The 20,817-nt window shown below is 45.7% G+C and overlaps 1 protein-coding gene across 5 annotated transcripts in view; it reads right to left on the bottom strand.

Annotated features, from left to right (window-relative positions):
- Positions 1-20,817, bottom strand: part of LOC120917489 (EH domain-binding protein 1-like) — a 468,369-nt gene that overhangs the window by 155,335 nt on the left and 292,217 nt on the right. For 2 of the 5 annotated variants that reach the window (XM_040328819.1, XM_040328815.1), the window contains exons 7-9: positions 10,071-10,106; positions 9,908-9,967; positions 9,506-9,758 (exon numbers count right to left, since the gene is read on the bottom strand). In XM_040328819.1, coding sequence (XP_040184753.1) covers positions 9,506-9,758; positions 9,908-9,967; positions 10,071-10,106 — 349 coding nt within the window. The remainder of the gene's footprint in view (positions 1-9,505; positions 9,759-9,907; positions 9,968-10,070; positions 10,107-20,817) is intronic. The other 3 variants (XM_040328817.1, XM_040328818.1, XM_040328816.1) reach the window with 3 other exon arrangements.

Consider the following 20,817-nt stretch of genomic DNA (forward strand, 5'->3'; position numbering starts at 1 on the left):
CGACGTGAATGTAACCTACGCCCAGCCCTATTCACGTAAACAACGTAAAATACGGCGGCTCTGTTCCCTGGTCCATACCTTTGCATGAGTTGCACCTCCTATACAGTACAGACCAAAAGTTTGGACACACCTTCTCATTCAAAGAGTTTTCTTTATTTTCATGACTATGAAAAATGTAGATTCACACTGAAGGCATCAAAACTATGAATTAACACATGTGAAATTATACATAACAAAAAAGTGTGAAACAACTGAAAATATATTTTGTATTTTAGGGTCTTCAAAGTAGCCACCTTTTGCAGCAGACACATCTCTAGAACTGTTAAGAGGAGACTGTGTGAATCAGGCCTTCATGGTAGAATATCTGCTAGGAAACCACTGCTAAAGAAAGGCAACAAGCAGAAGAGACCTGTTTGGGCTAAAGAACACAAGGAATGGACATTAGACCAGTGGAAATCTGTGCTTTGGTCTGATGAGTCCAAACTTGAGATCTTTGGTTCCAACCCCTGTATCTTTGTGCGACGCAGAAAAGGTGAACAGATGGACTCTACATGCCTGGTTCCCATCGTGAAGCATGGAGGAGGAGGTGTGATGGTGTGGGGGTGCTTTGCTGGTGACACTGTTGGGGATTTAATCAAAATTGAAGGCATACTGAACCAGCATGGCTACCACAGTATCTTGCAGCGGCATGCTATTCCATCCGGTTTGCGTTTAGTTGGACCATCATTTATTTTTCAACAGGACAATGACCCCAAACACACCTCCAGGCTGTGTAAGGGCTATTTGACCAAGAAGGAGAGTGATGGGGTACTGCGTCAGGTGACTACCTCTTGAAGCTCATCAAGAGAATGCCAAGAGTGTGCCAAGCAGTAATCAAAGCAAAAGGTGGCTACTTTGAAGAACCTAGAATATGAAATATATTTTCAGTTGTTTCACACTTTTTTGTTATGTATAATTCCACATGTGTTAATTCATAGTTTCGATGCCTTCAGTGTGAATTTACAATTTTCATAGTCATGAAAATAAAGAAAACTCTTTGAATGAGAAGGTGTGTCCAAACTTTTGGTCTGTACTGTATGTGGAATAACTTTACGCCGGACGTACGCCTTACGCAAACCGCGTATATTATGCGCCGGGCGCAAGTAAGTTCGTGAATCGGCATATCTCCCTCATTTGCATATGTGCATAGAAAATCAATGGCCAGCGTAAATATGCGCCCACGATACGCCGGCGTAGGAAAGTTACGTCGGTCGTATGCAGCCTATTTTCAGGCATATCTCAGATTGTGGGCACGGCGCGTATCTCGAGATACGTCGGCGTAAGTGCTTTGTGAATCCGGGCCATAGTGTGTATGTATATTATGTAGGTGTATGCACATATGCCTTTGGAGGAAACCGGAGTACCCGGAGGAAACCCACACAGACAATGCAAGCTCCAGGCAGATTGGCGTCAGTGTCTGGATTCGAACCAATGACTCTCTTGCTGCCAAGTAATGGAGTTGAGCACTACACCACTGTGTGCATAAAACCATTCTGAAACAGAAGCCCTGGATAACAAGGGCGCAGCATTCAATGAAGCATTACAGACCTATATGAGGCCCTGGACCAGCTGGTCCGCTAGCCTAATAACCTCGGGAGAGAGTCGGTGCTCCTCCACTGTCTGGTGCAAAATGCTCACTCCGTGAGTTGTATACAGCACTAGGGGTCAGGACTACTCCAAGATGGCCGCCGATCGTTCAGAACGCGTCCACAGGAAAATGGCCGGCGCAATGTAAGCTGCACCATAGCGCGACTATGACAAAATGGCCGCCAATGGGAGTTTTCAATGTAATTGAAAAACCTCCCAAAAAATTGCGCCAGCGCCGACTGAGACCCCAGAGTAGTGGCCACAATAGGCTTCAAGCCAGACCCATGGAATGGGTCAGTACTTCGGATCTTCTATCAGTCAGATCCATATAAGCGGGGGTTCCCGCCCGGCGGTGAGGGACTACAAAAGCCCTCAGCGGCTTTTCTCATTCCGCATCTCAGAAATTATCAAAAAAGGGCACAGAAGGAAAAAACCTACACAGCGGTCTGATTTGTGTGATCCAAAAAAGACAGAGCCCTCGGCGGAAACCCAGCTGCACTATCCAGCTTAGGAGAGTCCCTTGCAGCAGTAAAAAGCGCACCCATAAATGCCTTATTCTGCTTTTTTTTTTAACTAGGTACCTGGTCCATGGCTTCATAACAGAGCATTCCCCAGGGGATAACGGGGGAAAGGGGCACTCTTTTACCGCCCGCCCGCAGTCCACCCCCACCCTGGCACAAACGTGTCCAGGACTAACAATAACTCTGTGGGAATCCCAGGTGCCAACACATGCTGCCACCACCAGCATGTAGGGAAGAACCCAAATACTGTCTCCAAATATTAATTATTATTTACATAGTGTGTATTATAATATGCACACCTGTCCTTACAAATAAACAAAAGCTCCTAAAAGCCCTATTCAGGGCCTCTCACCTGCGCTGACCAGGGGTAACCAGGGGATTTACCTCAGGAGGAGACTGCCCAGCGCTGCCGTCCGCTCTCAGCACACAGCGTGTGAGAGGAAGAGAACCGTGAGGTAACTGTGCGGCATCTGACCTGTGTTTAAACAGGAAAAGCCTCCTAGGGCTTTTTTATGTAAGGATAAGACACAGATACAGCATAAAAAGCAAAACCGTTACAGGTGTCACCAATCAGTCAGCGTCTAACTACTCGCTGAATTATAATCATAAACATCTGTGCTCATCACAGGGCTTTTTAACAGTGAAAAACCCCTCACAGGAAAGCCCAATACAAAAAAGAAAAAAACACAGGCCAGATAACACAGTCCCCTCAGGAAGGCCCCCTCCCCCCTGACAGCGGCAATGTTAGCAATGCAGCAAGGGAAAAGGAGCAGGGAAGGGAGAATAGGACCCCCGAACCCCAGGAACACCCAGCCGTACCAACCCACCGAAGCAGGAGGGACTGTGCTTACCCGTCCAAGCGAGGACTCGCTGACGCATTCCTGACAGAACTACAACCGCAATGGAGGTAGCTGTCAGCCCGGTCCACTGTGAGTGAGACAACACCACAGCTCAGTCATATGTGGACCTCAGAGCAGGAGTCATGGGGTATGGCATGGCAGACCCAGTCTCTTTGCAAAGGTGTGTCCATGCTTGCTGGTCGGACTGAGTAGACTACAAGGATCTATATTATCCAGTCTATCTCTCAGCCGACAGTTGAAAGAAGATTCTTCAAGAAAAAGTTAAATAAAATAAAAATTCTCCTCAGGGCGCTGGGCCCAAAGGGAGCCATACGTCCTTCTCCTTGCAAGGCAGAACGAAACTGAGGCTGCATGCTAGAGTGAGGAGGGTTATGTCTGGAGGGACCGCCCCCTGGGCGGGGGTGTTCAACTCTGTTAATGTAACATGTATTTAACTATTTAACATGCTTCTGCCTAGTCCTCTCCTGTAAACAGGGAACATAACCCACTTGTCAAGATTTAAGGAGCTGTGTCCATCCATGGACGATAAGAGAAATAGGATTTGTTGTACTCACTGTAAAATCCTTATCTCTGTCGTCCATGGACGGACACAGCACCCACTCCTCCTTTTTTAGGTTTGTACTGCTTGTTACGAACTAAGGCTGCATGCTGCAGGGAGGGGGGTTATGTCCGGAGGACCGCTCCCTGGGAGGGGCTGTTCAACTCTGTTAAAGTAACATTTAAATATCGACCACAAGTAGAGGCATTGCCTGATCGCCCGAAGTCCCAGGACATTGATCGGCAGACGGGATTCCTGTAATGTCCAGTGACCCTTGGCCGACTGGACCCCCCAGACGTCCCCCAACCTGTGCGGCTGGCGTCTGTCGAAATCACTGTCCACTGGAAGGGAAGGAGGAGGAGGGTTATGTCCAGAGGTAATGGCCCCTGGGAGGAGCTGTTCAACCCTGTTAAAGTAACATGTATTTAAATATCTAACATGTTCTGCCTAGTCCTCTCCTATGAACAGGAACATAACCCACTTGTCAAGACTTGAGAAGGCTGTGTCGGTCCATGGACGATAAGAGAAAATAGGTTTATACTTACATGCTTTGTGCAAGGGTGTTGTACAGAGCAGCTCCTTACCTCCTCTTCTGGGGTCTACCTCCATCACTCTCCGCTCAGCCTCTTCTGAGTGTATCCCTATAACAAGCTGCTTGCTATGGTGCACACTTGTGTGCGCACTCATGAAACCCGGCTATGTGTGTCCAAAGACACAAACACAGAGCAGATTAGCCCCGGCTCCCACTCCTTTCTCACTGGAATTTATTGATAGCACAAGGAGCTTATGGCTCCCACTGCTCTCAGAAAAGTCTGTGAGACCAGGAAGAGGGGAGAGAAGAACTTAAGTTGGACACAGCTCTGGATCGATAATGGAGTCAGATAAGTGTTTAAGTGTTGGGGGGGAGAGTAACAGAAAGTGCTGTTACTGGAAGGATCCCCAGGTAAGAAACTTTGCAATAGATTATCAAAAAATGATTTGCTAAGGAAAAAAGTATGCAGTGAGGCATAATGCCAAATATACAAAAAATAATAATATCTGGGTTTACATATGCTAGCTAGTGATGGCCAAGCAGTGGTTGAGAGTAAAATAGCTGACAGTCTCCCTCCACATCAAGAGCAGTAGTAAAGTTTAATACAATTCTATGAAAATAGCATCCCATTTTAATAATTACTACTACTGCTTTTGTACATGAAATGGCTGACACTTCTGTTTTTTTTTCCTATTTACAGCTTTCCCAAGCTAAATAAAAGTTGTGCACTGTAAGTCATAGCCAAAAGAATTGGTACCCCTCCACTTTTTCCCAAAGACCAATGTGCCAAGTTAAAACAGAATTGGTACCCCTCCACTTTTTCCCAAAGACCAATGTGCCAAGTTAAAACAGATGCAGGTAAATTACATCCACCGTCCATTATTCCATAGTCCACAGAGCTTTACATTTGCTAAATGGCTTAACATTTTCTTTGTAAATAATAAAACAAATGGCTAAAAGTAAAGTCTATGTGGCTCGCATATCAAAACCAGTGGATATTAAAATATATATATACCAAAAAGCATAAGAGAATTCACAGTAGCTCAACAATAACACCTAATTTATTCAGTGCTCAATGAAAAAATACAGTGAAACATAATATATATTCCGTATTTATTGGCATATAACACACACAAGCATATAACACACACTTTTATTTTAAGAGGGAAGTTTCAGGGATTTTTTTTTTTAAATAAACAACTTTGAAGAAAAATAAGGGTCAGTGTCCATCAATGCAGCCTGATTAGTGCCCATCTGCAGCCTCACCATCTCCCATTAATGCAGCCTCAATAATGTCCATCTGCAGCCAATCTCCCATCAATGCAGCCTGATTAATGTCAATTTTCAGCCTCAATGCAGCCTGATCAATGCCCATTTTTAGCCTCAATGCAGCCTGATCAATGCCCATTTTCAGCCTCAATGCCCATCTGCAGCCTCACCATCTCTCATCAATGCAGCCTGAACAGTGCAGGAAATCACAGAGTCATCATCTCCTGTTTACCCGGAACTCAGTTGGCAGTCACACAGTCCCGCCTCCGCCATCGGCATTGGACCAGCTCCTGTGATAGACAGAACACTAGTCCAATGCCGGTGGCGGGACTGTGTGTGTGACGTGAGAGCCGAGTAAACAGGAGAGGACGGCTCAGTGAATTCCGGTGTCGCTCATCCCCCTCTGGGGTACACTATCGGTGTAAAACATGCACCCGTGATTTGCCCCCTATTTTCAGGGGGGGGAAAGTGTGTGTTATACGCCGATAAATACGGTACATACTCAATGTGAAGAAAAAATAAATAAAAATAAAATAAGAAACAAAAATATTAATGCGATGATTCTGGTTGCCGTACAATCAGGGGTCGTGATTGTACGGCAACCGGATCATTGCATTAAAATTGTGAGAATGATTGGCGTTTCCCTGGATAGTCGTCAGTCAGCGTGGAGATGGTGAGACTGAAAGGGATCGCATGAGATATGAGATATACAATGTTTGATACCAAATGTTTTACATGTGAGTGGACTGGGTATTGGTTTTAGATTAAAGATATTCTTTGACAATTTTAAACTAGTGGAGCCTTTTTTTTATGTACCCATGGATGTGTACCTTTACTGCAAGAACTGTGGAGAAGTGGATTGGCTAATAAGGAATCTTTGAACAACTGTTTCTTATGGCTTATTAGCCTAACCATGAGAGTGGTAGGCAATTCAATTTGGGAGCGGGACTGATGTGACACACACTGTAGTGGAAACCTTATGGTGTTTTTCCTAATTAGGACATCACTGGGTACTGCTATCACATTTTCTTTGTTGGTCAAAGAGGACTGTTATTGGACATTCTTCCATTTTTTGTGTCTTATTTTACTCTTGTTTATTTTTTCTTCACATAGAATATGTATTTTTGCATTTAGCACTGAATGAATTAGGCGTTATCGTTGCGCTACTGTGAATTCTCTTATATATGCACCTTGGTATATATATTTTTTTTCATCAATTTTGATATTTATGTTTATAAGTAGCAGCATTGGTTATAATTTGGTTATAATTTTTCATTATTATTTTGAGCATGGAAGATTCCCACTTTATATGTGGCTCACATACAACCTATAAAAAGCCATAATCAATTGAAAGTCACAAAGAAGAACCAAATATATAAAAAGTAGATCAAACATTCAAAACAAACAAGGGGTTGTGAAAGAGTGCAGGATAAACACCAAAACAAAAACCTTCAAATGTATTAATAGTAAAAAGGTCAGGTCTGAGCATGTAGGAAGGATAAGTCAGAGTTGGTGACAGGGGACAAAGAGCAGGCACATTTATGAAATACCGTTTTTAGCTAAGTTTATGCAAAGACAAATGGGGGAACTCAATTCCATAAAGGGGATAGTATTGACAAAGCCTCAAATAAACCCTAATGGAAAAAAATGTATATAATTCAGAAATATATGGACCAGATGGCACACACCCACATGTCCTGAAAGAGTTGAGCTCTGTTATTTTGACTTATAACTGTGACTCCTAGGCTAGTTTCACATCTTTTTCACTGTAATTATTTTGCATGCTGTGTATTTTTGGTAACTTGCACAGGGTGTATAAATAAAGGGTATTTGTAATTTGAGAAAAAAAATCCCATATACAACTGTGTTTTATGGCTTAATAAACAGGTTCACACAAAAAAGGACTAGAAAAAGTGTCTAGATCCTTTACAAAATGTATAAGTTTGTGAAGTAGAGCCAAGTGCCAGAGTGGAGCAAAGAAGGAGTTGAGTGAGTGTAACAGAGGTTCTGTGAGATGAAGAGTGGGGTGGATAGGAGTGAGGCACCATAATCCAGGGGACATAGTGGATGGAAGCTAGGTGCTGCAAGCCAGGTAGCAAGGTTGGTGGAAGTGAGGCCTTGTGAGCCGGGGGGAAGATGGTTGGGAAAAATACACTATGAGCTGGGGGCTGAAGCAGCCAGGAAGAAATGTGCCATGACTGGGGAGGGGGGTGACTGGGGAGTGGGCCGAAACACTCTGAGCTTGGGTGGTGAAAATGAGGGGAGGGAAATGTTGTGAGCCTTAAAGTACTATAAGGCAGGGAGCAAGGTGGTGGGTGGAAATGAGTTGATGCTACCCAGGCACAAGGTAGATGGGAGATGCTATGATCAGGGGAAGAGATGTAAGGTAGGGGGACACTGTGAGCTTCAGATTCAGAGATTCAGATGATGAGGTTAAAGTGGAGTTCCACCCAAAAGTGGAACTTCCGCTCATTTGTCTCCTCTTCCCTTCCGGTGCTACAATTGGAACCTTTCGGGGGGAGGGGGGGCAGAATACCTGTCTTTGACAGGTATCCTGTTCCAATTTCAAGGAAGTCCACGCCACGGCCCATTATGTCACCGCAGGGCTCCCTCCTCCTCCCCCTGTCGCGGGCCTCGCGCATGCGCAGTAGGGTTCCCGGCATTAAGCCGTAAGGCTACATTACTGGGTTCTCTTACCCACAATGGCGGCGGCAGCACCCGACAGCTGACGGAAACAGCTGCGGTGCTGACATCGCTGGACTCCAGGACAGGTAAGTGTCCTATTATTAAAAGCCACAGCAGCTGCAGTACCTGTAGCTGCTGGCTTTTAATTTTTTTGTTTTTGTTTTGGGCGGACCTCCACTTTAATGAGAGGGAGAAGGATAAAAAGAATATATTGATGAGTGTTAGGGTTAGGTAGGAGACTCTACCAGCAAGGGCAAATGTAGTTGGGAGGGAGGACTGTGATCCAGGGAGGGTGAAATGGATGGGAGGCCGGCACTGTGAGCCAGGGGTCAAGATGGATGGCCGGGAATGAGGGAGATGCTGAGTGGGTGATCAAGAGAGTGGGAGAGAGACACTGTGAGGGAGGGACAAGGAGATTGGGAGAGAGAAACTTTTACCAGAGGGCAATGTGGGTTATAAGGAGGTGCTGTTAAAGTGTGGGATGGATGTGAGGAGCTGTGACTAGGTGGCAATGGAGGGAGACACTCTAAACCATGGGATAGGTGGGTGGAGGGTAATCACTGAAATCTGGCAGGTGAGGTGGGTGAAAGGGAGGCACTGTGAGTGAGGGAGTGTAGTGAAAAAGAGATGCTGTAATACAGGGGGAAAGGTACATGAAAGGGACATACTGTGAATGGGATACAAGGTTGGATGCAAGGTTCTCTGAGCTGAGGTAAGGTGGGTGGGAGGGAGACGCCGTGACTGTGGAGTGAGATGGGTGGAAGGGATATGTTATAAAAAGGGAGGCGGAGTAGGTGGGTGGGAAATGTTGCATGTGGGGGAGTAAGATAAGGAGAGGAAGACACTGCAACTGGTAGGCATGGTGGGTGGGAAAGAGACAATGAAACCAATGGGCAAGGTGAATCAGAATACTAAGCAGTGAGTCTGGGGGAGAGGTGGGTGGGAGGCAGACGCAGCAAGCTACAGAACGAGATGGGTGGGAAGAAGATATAACTTGGGAGCAAGGTGGTTGGAAAGTGCTGTGAACCAGAGGCAAGTTATAGAAATAAGATGCTGTGATTTTGGGTGAGGTGGGGGGAGAGGAAAAGTATCATGGCTGGTGGGAGGGAGATACTTTGACTAGGGGTGAAGGTGAGGTAACCCAAGAGTGCAATGGATTTTGTAGGGCGCTGATACTGGCCAGCTTCCTGATGTCCTGGCTAGCAGTTGCAGGAAGATCTTTCATCCCAGATGTCCCTTGCTTTGCTCTGCACTGGTTGTGGTACATGTCGTGTGACTTGACAAGAGAGGTCTAAGACAGAACACTTTCCTGCATCTGCTGGCCATTACAACAGGGAGCTGGCCAAGGTTTTGTAATGATCCAGCATCTGCATGAAGCTGTAACATGGCATGGTGCTATATGAAAATTGCTATAAGAAAATTGAAAGTAGATGAGATATTATAATGAAATATTAATATATAACTGGTGACTCACGTCTGATTGTGGCTTGGTACAGTCCCCATTTCATGACTGGGTTTCAAAGATTTTCTCAATAGTTGATTTCCATTCTGATTACTATGATGGGCATTCAGATCAGCAGGTGATAGTTTAATGCTCTCTTTTTTGGCTGCAGGAAGAAAATGCTTGTGAGATTTAGCTTTACTATTAATTAGTGGAGGAAATGGTGGAACTGGTGGGGGACTAGTGAAAGGAGATCTTGAAGATACTCGAGAAGAGACAGCTTTTTCTGAAAGGGAGATGGAGACAGGAAATGAATAGAAAATGTAGAAGTAATCAAAGAAGTAAATAACCAAAAGTTAAAAAATGAATGCCTAATATGCAGAAACCACTCATAAAAAGACAGGGGAATATGAAATGCTATTCCGTGTGACCTACTTGTGGCAATTAAAGCTTCATCTTCTTCCTCAGCAACAGTGTTCAGCTCCCTTGTAGGCTCTATATCAGGTGAAAAAGAAGGAAAAATGTCAAAGGTGCAGTGTACATCTAGAGAGACAAATGCGGTAGGACAACTAAGTGAGAAGTTGAGAGAAATGATTACCTGACAAGTAGTCAGAAGATACACTTTTAAGATAACCTGAAGAAGAGAGCATGGAGAGACGAGTGTGTAAAAGCCTCAGTAGGGTAAAGCAAGAGAAACAAATTTCAAGAAAAGAAGAGAGTCCTGTAGTCAGGTCAGTTAGCTAAATTCTGACTTATTTCTGTAGATTGCTGCACATTTCACATTTATTTTTTCACAATAAACAATATTTGAAAAGCCAGATTTATGAGTAGCAATGATATACAAAAGTATGCCAACTACAAAAATTCTGTAAACAGCATCTTCATGTCATGATCTGTGTCATGACTCTGGTCACCTGCTGGTGGCACTGTTCTCTTCAGTAACAGGGGTGCAGTTCTGGTGGCCTCCAGCAGGTGTCGCCCAATACAGACTTGCACAGGTATTTAAGTCCGCCCTAAACTGGAGTTCAGGGCTTCAGTATTTGCTTGTCAGCCTGTTCCCTGCCTGACCTGTTAGCTGTTGCCCATCTGTTCCTGCTTCGCTCCCTGCCCTGGACCCTGTCGCTTATTGACCCCGGCTTGTATTTTGGACTTTGCTGCTCTCTCCTATCCTTGACCCCTGGCTTGGACCTCGGACTTGCTTATGTCTTATCCCTGCATTACCGGCTTAGTGGTTTTTGGTTGCTGTGTCACGCTTGCTTTCATTGATTGTTTTTCACGTGTGCTTTAACTTAATAAACATATATATTTTTTCACTATCTTGGTGCCTGTTTCCATTAGTGCAGCCCATTGACCTGTTACTCAGTACTCGGATGCCTGCGTGGGCATCCCCTGACATAATACTGAAGCCATATAAACAGGTCGGCTGCACTTGGGAAATTGGCTCTGGGCATTTGCTATTATAAAATGCATCTGGAAGATATTTTGTACCTGTCACTCTTGGCAACAGATGACAGAGATTTCTGCTATCAGGAACTAAGTGAATACACTAGTGAGCAGTTGTTGGAATGTATCCGTATGGCTCATGTTTTTATTGATCATGGCAGTGTTTTGTTTGATGATGTGCAGCCATTGATTCGGATCTGCACAGAGTTGGCTCAGTCTGATACTGCTAATGGACGTGATGATTACACACCTCCTTTTAGTGCAGCTCAGGTAGAGTCTTTGGTGTGGCTGTTGGAGGATGATTCAGCCTTTTTTCATGAGCAGTACTCAGCTTGTCCTCAACAGGTGATTGCAGCATGCATTAATTCTGTGCAGTCTCTGGTCAGACAAGCCGTGTGCAAATCTGATTTTGTACAGCCATTATTACAAGCCTGGTCCAGTTTGTTGTACTCAGCCCCTGCCAGCTTCCAACCATCCATTTCTAGTTGCCAACCTGCTGGGATGTCTTTTTCTTTACCCCCAATTCCCACTTTTGCTGAACAATACACCCTGCTAACAACAAAGTACCAGTCCTCTGTTTCCTCCTGCTGCACTTACCCTGCCTTTAACCCTTCTGCTGCTTCTCAACTGCCTCCATTTGTTCCACCAAAATCCTCTTCAAGGTCGGAACCTTCTGTTTCACCACCCCTCCGCTCTTCACCCCTACCAACTGTATCCATTACCTCCAACCCTATACCCATATGCAAACCCTCAGTGGTGAAACCAAAGAAGAAGAAGAAAAAGTTTTTTCCAACCCACTCGATCCTGCCACTAACCCAATCTGCATCCACTTCAGCCAACCTGCTTCAGTCTGTTCCAGTGCCGTCTGTTCAGCCTGTTCCAGTGGCGTCTGCTCAGCCTGTTCCAGTGGCGTCTGCTCAGCCTGTTCCAGTGGCGTCTGCTCAGCCTGTTCCAGTGCCGTCTGCTCAGCCTGTTCCAGTGCCGTCTGCTCAGCCTGTTCCAGTGCCGTCTGCTCAGCCTGTTCCAGTGCCATCGGCTCAGCCTGTTCCAGTACCAGTTGCCCAGCCTGACGTGCCAGTTGCCCAGCCTGACGTGCCAGTTGCCCAGCCTGACGTGCCAGTTGCCAAGTTTGTTGTGCCAGTTGCCAAGTTTGTTGTGCCAGTTGCCCAGCCTGACGTGCCAGTTGCCCAGCCTGACGTGCCAGTTGCCCAGCCTGACGTGCCAGTTGCCCAGTTTGTTGTGCCAGTTGCCCAGCCTGACGTGCCAGTTGCCCAGCCTGACGTGCCAGTTGCCCAGTTTGTTGTGCCAGTTGCCCAGCCTGACGTGCCAGTTGCCCAGCCTGACGTGCCAGTTGCCCAGCCTGACGTGCCAGTTGCCAAGTTTGTCGTGCCAGTTGCCCAGCCTGACGTGCCAGTTGCCCAGCCTGACGTTGCAATGCCAACATACCAACTTGTTGAGCCCCTGTCTGCAGCCCAGCCGGAGGTGTTCCTGTCTGCTGCCCAGCCGGAGGTGTTCCTGTCTGCTGCCCAGCCAGAGGTGTTCCTGTCTGCTGCCCAGCCAGAGGTGTTCCTGTCTGCTGCCCAGCCGGAGGTGTTCCTGTCTGCTGCCCAGCCGGAGGTGTTCCTGTCTGCTGCCCAGCCGGAGGTGTTCCTGTCTGCTGCCCAGCCAGAGGTGTTCCTGTCTGCTGCCCAGCCGGAGTTGTTCCTGTCTGCTGCCCAGCCGGAGGTGTTCCTGTCTGCTGCCCAGCCGGAGGTGTTCCTGTCTGCTGCCCAGCCGGAGGTGTTCCTGTCTGCTGCCCAGCCGGAGGTGTTCCTGTCTGCTGCCCAGCCGGAGGTGTTCCTGTCTTCTGCCCAGCCGGAAGTGTTCCTGTTTTCTGCCCAGCCGGAGGTGTTCCTGTCTTCTGCCCAGCCGGAGGTGTTCCTGTTTTCTGCCCAGCCGGAGGTGTTCCTGTCTGCTGCCCAGCCGGAGGGGTTCCTGTCTACTGCCCAGCCTGATTTGCCACCGTCTGCTGATCTGCCACCATCTGCGGCCCAGTCTGGCGGCCTGGTTCCTGTTGTCCACCCCGACGTCCTGGGTACCGGCTCCCAGCCTGACGTGCCTGACTTTCAGTTTGATGTGTCACTTTCCCAGCCTAATGACCCTAAATTCGCTGCCTGGCCTGTTTCCACCTCTAGATACCAACTTCCAGACCCTGGTGGTGGTAGGATGCAGGTTCCGTTTCCGGACTTGGGGGGCTGGTCTCCCAATGGGTTAAAGGGCTGGGACCGAAGGACTATTTGGGACTCTTCTGCATCCACATACACTACCAGGGCAAGGGCAGAATGGGGGTGTCCAGAGGCCACCCCTTGGGGGGGGGAACTGTCATGATCTGTGTCATGACTCTGGTCACCTGCTGGTGGCACTGTTCTCTTCAGTAACAGGGGTGCAGTTCTGGTGGCCTCCAGCAGGTGTCGCCCAATACAGACTTGCACAGGTATTTAAGTCCGCCCTAAACTGGAGTTCAGGGCTTCAGTATTTGCTTGTCAGCCTGTTCCCTGCCTGACCTGTTAGCTGTTGCCCATCTGTTCCTGCTTCGCTCCCTGCCCTGGACCCTGTCGCTTATTGACCCCGGCTTGTATTTTGGACTTTGCTGCTCTCTCCTATCCTTGACCCCTGGCTTGGACCTCGGACTTGCTTATGTCTTATCCCTGCATTACCGGCTTAGTGGTTTTTGGTTGCTGTGTCACGCTTGCTTTCATTGATTGTTTTTCACGTGTGCTTTAACTTAATAAACATATATATTTTTTCACTATCTTGGTGCCTGTTTCCATTAGTGCAGCCCATTGACCTGTTACTCAGTACCTGGATGCCTGCGTGGGCATCCCCTGACACTTCACTTAAATCTGGGCAGGTCACTAAAAATATTAGAAAATGTAACGAATATATATTTTTTTTCACAGTAAATTTATTTGAACATACAGTGTGTATGATTTTACAGCATACAAACTTTGTAATTTATTTTAATGACCACTTGCCCTCTGCCTCATAGCTGTTTCAATTCTACAGATCAGCTCTTCTGTGCAGAATCACATATATATATGCGATCAGGCCCGTCGCAACAAGACAGGCAAAGGAAGCAATTGCTTGGGACCCCGAGCTGGCCTGGGGCCCCAGCATCCAGCGGCTTGAAGAGGCACAGGCAGCAGGAAGAATTTTTTGCATAAGCATCTCTCTTTAATGGGGATACTGTCTGTGGAATGTGGATATCACAACTTTCACAAAATTTAGCTTCACCCTTGCCGAGCCGCCGCGTCACCGCGTCCTATGCTGCAGCCCACGCGGTACAGGAGATTCAGTTTGTTGTACCCGGCCGGACTGACAGGAAGTGCACACACAGAGTGCTCTGTGCTCACTTCCTTTCAGTCCGGCCGGCCAGGAACAACAAACTGAATCTCCTGCCGGTTGCCACGGGAGGGGGGTTAAAAAGAACAGGGGGGGGGGGACAGTCATTACAAAAATATGTTAGCTGACAGTGATCATAAATATTAATAACCCTACCTGGATATTATGTTACGTATTATAAACAAAACAATTACCATAGATTTCTTTCCATTTTCTTTACCATCCCATTTCCATTTAATAGCTTCTTTTTTGAATCAGGTAATATTTATTAAATCTTTTTGCAAAACTGTACAAAGCAGAGAAAAGACTCTACAATAGACTCTACTGTAGAGTCTTTTCTCTGCTTTGTACATTTTTGCAAAAAGCTTTAATAAATATTACCGGATTCAAAAAAGAAGCTATAAGATGGAAATGGGATGGTAAAGAAAATGGAAAGAACTCTATGGTAATTGTTTTGTATGTATTACCCGATTCAAAAAAGAAGCAATAAGACCCCTTTCACACTGGAGCGTATTGCAGGCGCTATAATATTAAAAATAGCGCCTGCAAACCGCCCTTAAGAAGCTGCTCAACTGTCTCCAGTGTGAAAGCCCTCTGGCTTTCACACTGGAGCATTGCGCCAGCAGGACGGTAAAAAAAAAGTGTAAAAATAAGTCCTGCTAGCCGCATCTTTGGAGCGGAGAAGGAGCGGTGTGTTTACCGCTCCTTCACCACTGCTGCCCATTGAAATCAATGGGACAAGCGCAGCTATACTGCTGGCAATGCACTGCTGCAGCAGCGCATTGCGGGCGGTTTTAACCCTTCCTCGGGCGCTAGCAAATCCACCTATAGCGTCGGCGGTAAAAATAGCGGAGTTTTACCGCCGATGCTATGAGTGGCTCAGTGTGAAAGGACTCTTAGATGGAAATGGGATGGTAAAGAAAGAAAACGCAAAGAAAGCTATGGTATTTGTTTCTATGGTAAAGCTATGGTAAATCTTTATTTTTTGCTCTCCTCATTAGATGTCATTAGATATGCTGGGCCAGATTCAGAAAGAATCGCCTATCTTTAGGCGGGCGTAGCGTATCTCAGATACACTACGCCGCCGTAACTTAGAGCGGCAGGTCCCGTATTCAGATTGAACTTGCGCTCTAAGTTACGGCGGCGTAGTGTAAATGGGCCAGCGTAAGCCCGCCAAATTCAAACTAGGCTGGTAGTGGGCGTGTTGTAGGTCAATGAATCGTGACCCCACGTAAATCACGCGCTTAACGAACGGCGAATGCGTGCACATGCTCAGTATCACGTCGAATTTCCTCCGTAAATTACGCCAGCTCAATGTTTAGTCGACATGAACGTAACCTACGCCCATCCCCATTCACGGACGACTTACGCAAACAACGTAAAATACGACGCTGTTCCGACGTCCATACCTAACATGACTTACCCCTGCCTTATGAGGGGTAAAGTTACGCCGGACCAATGCCTTACGTAAACAGCGTATATAGATGCGCCAGACGGAACTACGTTTGTGAATCGGCGTATCTAGGTCATTTGCATATTCGACGCGAAAATCAACGGAAGCGCCACCTAGCGGCCAGCGTAAATATGCACCCCAAGATACGACGGCGTAGGAGACTTACGCTGCTCGTATCTTGGCAACCGTGAGGCGTATCTGATTCTTTGAATCAGGCGCCAAGATATGAAGCCTCACACTTAGACTTACGACGGCGTATCTGGAGATACGCTGTCGTAAGTAGTTTCTGAATCTGGCCCACTATGTCCACTGTACAAGATGTTTATCCTAGTAGCCATAATGTATATGCTCAGCCATATGGGTTCTTTAAGACCTCATTGTTTACTGCCACAATGCTTTCATGTTGGTGTGTACGTAACCCTCCTATTTTGGTTGTTCCAGAGTGGAACAACCAAAATAGGAGGGTTACGTACACTGTGGTACACACCAACATGAAAGCATCATGTGGCAGTAAACAATGAGATCTTAAAGCACCCATATGGCTGGGCATATAATGGATAACGGATAAACATCTTGTACAGTGGACACAGTATATCTACCAGTGGCGGTGCATCCATAGAGGGCGCAGGAACGCCGCCCCCTCTCTCTCCTGCACTGCCACTGATCAACAATACATAGATTCATGCATTGCATGAATCCATGTATTGTCGCTGCCGCCCACTTTTCAGATGGCCGGCCCCCTGGTGAGCGCCAGCCATCTGAATAATGGCAGCTGGTTGGCTTTGGAAGTGCCTATCAGAGCCAGCAGCTCATGGGCACAGTGGCGACAATTGATGGGCACAGTGGCTACAATTGATGGGCACAATGGCTACAATTGATGGGCACAGTGGTGACAATTGATGGCATGGCACAGTGGCTGCGTTTGATTAGGCAGTGGCTGTGTTTGGCATGGCACAGTGGTGACAATTGATGGGCACTGTGGTGACAATTGATGGGCACAGTGGCGACAATTGATGGGCACAGTGGTGACAATTGATGGGCACAGTGGCTGCGTTTGATGGCACAGTGGTGACAATTGATGGGCACAGTGGTGACAATTAATGGCATAGTGGTGACAATTGATGGCACAGTGGCTGCGTTTGATGGCATGGCACAGTGGTGACAATTGATGGCATGGCACAGTGGCTGCGTTTGATTAGGCAGTGGCTGCGTTTGGCATGGCACAGTGGTGACAATTGATGGGCACAGTGGTGACAATTGATGGGCACAGTGGCGACAATTGATGGGCACAGTGGCGACAATTGATGGGCACAGTGGCGACAATTGATGGGCACAGTGGTGACAATTGATGGGCATAGTGGTGACAATTGATGGCACAGTGGCTGCGTTTGATGGCATGGCACAGTGGTGACAATTAATGGGCACAGTGGTGACAATTGATGGGCACAGTGGTGACAATTAATGGCATAGTGGTGACAATTAATGGCACAGTGGCTGCATTTGATGGCATGGCACAGTGGTGACAATTGATGGGCACAGTGGTGACAATTGATGGGCACAGTGGTGACAATTGATGGCATGGCACAGTGGCTGCGTTTGGCATAGCACAGTGGTGACAATTGATGGGCACAGTGGCGACAATTGATGGCACAGTGGCTGCGTTTAATGGTATGGCACAGTGGTGACAACTAATGGGCACAGTGGCCACAATTGATGGCAAAGTGGCTGTGTTTGATGGCATGACACAGTGGCTGCATTAGATGGCATGACACAGTGGCTGCATTATATGGCATGGCACAGTGGCTGCATTATATGGCATGGCACAGTGGCGACAATTGATGACACAGTGGTGACAATTGATGGCATGGCACAGTGGTGACAATTGATGGCACAGTGGCTGCCTTTGATGGGCACAGTGGCTGCCTTTGATGGGCACAGTGGCTGCCTTTGATGGGCACAGTGGCTGCCTTTGATGGGCACAGTGGCTGCCTTTGATGGGCACAGTGAGGCTGCAATTTATTTTTATTTTTCGTTTGTTTGCGCCCCCCCCAAAAAATTTGAGCACCAGCCGCCACTGTATCTAACGATATCTAATGAGGAGAGAAAAAAAGAAAGACAGTTCCATATGTATAACAAACCTGTGGACACAGATGTATGTGTTGTAGAGGACTATAAGGGTACTGACTCCTGCTACTAGTCCAGAGAAGAGACGGCTGGAGATGTCAACGAGGAGAATGACAAGGAAACTACACTTTTTGGAATTTTTTTGGAGAGCCCCTATGCTGTTAGGTAAGTTTTTCTCTCTCCAATATAGTGTTAACTGCATCTCACCATTGTGTCATAGTAAGGGGACAGGAACACAACCATCTGTCTACTATAAGTTTACGAGCAAGGAAGAACAGACGTATTAGTAACAATTTGATGGATGGCTAAACAGCATCTTCAGGGATGATGCTCAGAGGGGGCACTTCAGGGTAGTAAAGGAGCCATAGTTCCGAAATAGTTTGAAATTTGCCAGACCAATATCTATATAATTTATAATCCCATTGCTTCTGATAGATACCCTCTATTTACTCCCTGTCTACATGCACTTGTTTGTCAGCATCAGCTCATCATGAAGCGGAATTATGCTTCAGGAAGCCAGAAAAGAAAGAAGAGAAAGGAAGAGGAGGATAAGAAAAAACAAGATGGTGGTAAGTGATAAATATCACTGCATAGAATACAATTAACTAAAGATTAATAACTAGCAATTTACCATATATTAATGATTGTTATTATAAAGTGTTACCATCTTGTTTTCTTTCTCCCTCAAGGTGCTTTGCTTAAATTTCTCAGCCCTCAGGCTCTTCCTAAGGATACCTCCACTGATGAAGGTAGAGTGAATTTCTCTTCCCTCTGGTTAAAACATATTAATGACGCTATCCCACTGTATAAACTTACTTTTGAACTCCGGAAACGGAACAAAACCTTCCACAAAATTTGGGTTAGATGGTTGGCTAGTCCGCTAACCCTCTCCCAGCACTGATTGTACTACTCTTGCTTGACCATTGATGGGCCGTGCCTCACGGATCTCTAATGTCTGGACCTCCGCTTTTGCTATATCTAGGTATTATACCTGATCCTTTTACACTGTGTCTACTTTATATTTTGCACTGATGTCAGTTTATTTTTCTATGTTTGAGTGTATTGCCAAAGGTTTATGACCAGGTTGTCTGGTGTTTTTTTTTGTATGTTTTTCTGTTTGTTGGTTTGTCTTAAACCTAATAAAAATATCTTTAAAAAAACTAAAAAAAGAGTGAGCTGAGAATAGTGACCTCTTTCAATATGCTAACAGTAAAATGGTAAAACGTACTTCACAGGTCATTTCAGATTTTTTTTTATTATTATTATTTTCCCAGCTACACCATTAACTTCATCCTCAACAACATCAACAGATGCATCACTTATCAGTGCTGATGTTTTCTCTATAGCACAAGGTACCACAAGCTCTATAATTATAGCTGATATCCTACACAGCCCATAGTTTAAACTGATAAGTGTGTGCCAGCATATTGTTAGAAAAAAAAAAAAACAGTGCAAATCACCATTGAATTCCCACCAAACTGTGTAAATACCACCAATCACTTTTGCCCGTGCACAATTCTGAGTTTTTTAATATACAGTAGTGCCTGTCAAATTTCTAGGTGTTACTGACACCGTGTCAGACACTCAGTGATTGATGCATTCTGTACCTGAACAGATGGATTATATTAATAAAAACATAATTTTTCCCCAGCTACACCGTCAATAGCATCTCTCACAGTGGAAGACACTGCATCCAGAACAGAAATTGAGTCTGTACCACTTCCCAACACTGAGGTTACCTCTACAGCTCAAGGTACCACCACAAGCACTGTAATTATAGCTGATGACCCTGCGCAGTGGCCAGCAGTCCTGACTGATAGTGTGCGCTGTCAAATTGTTAAAAAAGGACCAGTGCAAGTCACAAACATTGTATTCCCCCAAAATTCTGAGAATCCCCCTCGAAGATTCACAAATGACAATTACATGAGAAGCATGAAAAATGGGGAGAAAATTCTTTGATCGTGGATGTTATATTCCATGAGCACAGACTCAGTGTTCTGTTTTGCCTGCACTGTTTTTGGGAAGCGTGAAAATTCCTTAAGCAACAGTAGCTTCCGTACATGGAGGAACCTAGCTCATCATTTTAAAGTACACAAATATTCAAAGGGGCATTGTGACAATATGACGAACTGGCATGAGCTGCACAGGAGACTGCAAACCAATACAACCATAGATAAAAGACAACAAGACTTGATGCAGATCGAGATTGAGCATTGGAAAGGTGTCATAAGGAGAGTGATTGCTATAATTTGTCACTATAATTTTCTGGCACAAGTTGAACTGATGGCACAGTTCGATTCAGTTATGACTGAACACATAAGAAGGATACAAAACCAAGAGACAAGAGTACATTACTTGAGTGGAACTATTCAAAATGAAATAATTGCACTAATTGGAAACAAAGTACTGGAAGAGATTGTGAGAAGATTACACAGAGCAAAGTATTACTTTGTTATTTTGGATTGCACTCCTGATGTCAGTCATAAGTGTAGTGATCTAGATGTGTATGTATAGTGCCCAGTACTCTGGTTAAATAATTGATATCTGAGATGTTAGTATGATGACCATAAATTAAGTTGTTTCGCAGCAACACAGGTTCTCCAGAGAACGCAAATTTAATTAACTTCCAATAACATACAAAGTCCAAAGTCCACAGACGATACAAAAATCCAACAGAGTATTTCAGAATCCCATGTTTTCCTAGACCTGTGCTATATTCATCATAGAGTGACAAAACTACACTACCTGAATACCAGCTTGAGTGTCTCAAATATTGGTCTCACACTCAAAAGGGAGGGGTTCCTTCAGGTCAATCAACTGCTTCCTTGAATGAAAACTTCCCCAAGTCTAATTACCATCAATAAATACTTCCTTATGTAAGGAAGTACCAGGCCATCTCACACCGATAGTCTTAGATAAGATTAACACATCAAAGGGTCCTCTG

The sequence above is a fragment of the Rana temporaria genome, chromosome 11 (genome assembly GCF_905171775.1).
Source record: "Rana temporaria chromosome 11, aRanTem1.1, whole genome shotgun sequence".
In the NCBI taxonomy this organism is placed as follows: Eukaryota; Metazoa; Chordata; class Amphibia; order Anura; family Ranidae; genus Rana; species Rana temporaria.